Raw genomic sequence first — 2,241 nt, forward strand, 5'->3', positions numbered from 1 at the left:
ACCCCATCCAAAGGTTTTGACAAACCACAAAGACCAAATTTGCAGTTTTGTCTTTATTTTCAAAGGCTCAAATGGGAAATTCATTTAGAAATTAGTTAAAAAGGAGATAAACTTTCATGTGGTTACTAGTTAGTTTCTAAACAAATTAACCCAAGGGAAAAGTGCAAGTATCCAATTTAACTACCACTTATCATAAATAGAAAACTAATAATAAAAAAAACAAACAAACAAAGATTTTATATTACATGAATCATGATAGAATGATCATTCCACTCTTTATGTAATAATAAAACAAATAACATGAATTACAATTGAGTCCCTCAACTTTCACCATACACCCGTTTTAGTAACCAAGTTTGGCTTCTTTCACTTAGATAGTGAAAGCTGGTCGCTGTAAACAACATACACTTACACACATATGGGAGACTGAGTCAAGTCAATAATCTCAGGGCAGTCAACAAAAACCGCCCTTTTCTTCCTTGAACTCGCCTTGTACTCCGGTGATGGACTGAAAACATCTATCACCTCAACCCCACCACTGTAAACAGGAATCTCAATTCCAATTCCAAATCCATTCCCAATTCCAATTCCATCCTCACCCTTCACTTTACCATTTCCATCTTCAATCACTGGACACACAAACGATTTCTCTGGTGTATCACTGATCACCCACACTGAAGCATCATCAAGATTTTGAGTATCCAAAACAGAAGTTGCTTCTTCTTCTTCTTCTTCTTCTTCTTCTTCTTCTTCTTCTTCTTCTTCTTCTTCTTCTTTTTCAATGATTTCATGATGTGAAGAAACAAAAACTGGTTCTACTTCTTGTTCATGAATTTCAGTATCTGAAACAGAAGTTGCTTCTTCTTCTTCTTCTTTGTTGTTATGATGATTTGAAGAAACAAAAACCGGTTCTTCATCATCATCTCTAAAATCGTTTCCAAATGCAAACATATCATCTTCTTCACTCTCTTTATATCCTTCTGTGTAACACGGAAGTTCATCCATGGAGCGAACATGAACCCTCATGTGGCTGGGTAAGGTAGGGCATCCCGCATAATGCTTTGTGTATTTTGTTGAAAAGAAGTTTACATTGAGGTTCAAGCTTCATCAAATCATACAGATAAAATGTTAGTAAGTATGAACAAGCACACAGAGATAATTTGAACTGAAAAAGGTCAAAAACAGTGTACATACTTGTTCCAGGTTGGTAGAGTGAGCATTGTGTATGCCAATTTGATCTTGTTTGCAAGTCCACCCAGTGATTTAAAACCAACTGCCGCCTTTCTTACTGCTAGTGATTCCACAGGGTGTTGCCAAGCCCACTCAAACTGAGTAACAATGTAAAGAAATCTCGAATATTAATTCCACATTTAGATTATTTGAAAGGTGATTGGCGTTTTGAGTTGATAGATGATTGTGCATACCTGAAGAGCAGCAACATTAGTTGGGAAACCATAGATGCAGAGTACCATTTCCCAAGGGCGTTTTTTCTTGGTTCTAAATGCACCGCTGCATAATTCACCATTATGTTGCCTAATACGTCGCCTTGGGTTCACAGTGAACCTAGAAAATGATATAACAACGAAACACACATCATCAACCGATGTAAAATCAATTCAGAATAAAAAATCTGTAAGCTATAGAGGAATCAGTAACACAGATAAACTATAAACGTGGCCTGGATTGCTAATTATCGAGGAATCATATGGCTACAATTATTAAAAGCTTTAACTCATCGAAAAGAAAACATAACATTTAAAGTATAACAACTCTAATTTATCGATCAATGGGGATTGAGCGAGTTTCAGAAATCAGTAACGCAAATACACCCAAAATAGCATCTGGATCGCTAATTATCAAAGAATCATACATCGATAGTCATTAGAAACCGTAACTTGTGACAATTACTAAACAGAAAATGGAGATCGAAAGGAAAGCAAAAAATTACCCGATGTAGGTGTGTCCTTTGTATCTAGGGCAGAGTGACGTCAACAAATAGCAAGCGAAGAAGCCTGATTTCTCGCCTTCTTCTAAATCATCTGATCGTCCATTCATGGATTCATCATCTCCTCCCTTACTAGAAGTATTTAGGGTTTCTGTGTTCTCAGATTGACGCCCCTTTCTTTTCCCCATTATCTTCACTAACGTTCACTTCACCCACCCAACGTCAGTCTTATAAAATCCGACCGTTACGAATTTAGACTTTTGACTTTTTTTTTTTTTTTTTTTTTTTTTTGAAAC

The 2,241-nt window shown here is 36.2% G+C and overlaps 1 protein-coding gene across 1 annotated transcript; it reads right to left on the reverse strand.

The window, feature by feature from the left end:
- Positions 1-211: 211 nt before the first annotated feature.
- On the reverse strand, positions 212-2,167 carry LOC145048360 (Excinuclease ABC, C subunit, N-terminal). Its single transcript, XM_078996820.1, has 4 exons — positions 1,949-2,167; positions 1,425-1,563; positions 1,195-1,328; positions 212-1,102 (listed from the first exon to the last, which is right to left on the reverse strand). Exons 1-4 carry the CDS (start codon positions 2,131-2,133, stop codon positions 409-411), a joined length of 1,152 nt encoding a protein of 383 aa, XP_078852946.1. The 5' UTR covers positions 2,134-2,167; the 3' UTR covers positions 212-408.
- Between the last annotated feature and the right edge of the window lie 74 nt (positions 2,168-2,241).

The sequence above is a fragment of the Lactuca saligna genome, chromosome 5 (assembly GCF_052625555.1).
Source record: "Lactuca saligna cultivar CGN05327 chromosome 5, ASM5262555v1, whole genome shotgun sequence".
NCBI classification, from domain to species: Eukaryota; Viridiplantae; Streptophyta; class Magnoliopsida; order Asterales; family Asteraceae; genus Lactuca; species Lactuca saligna.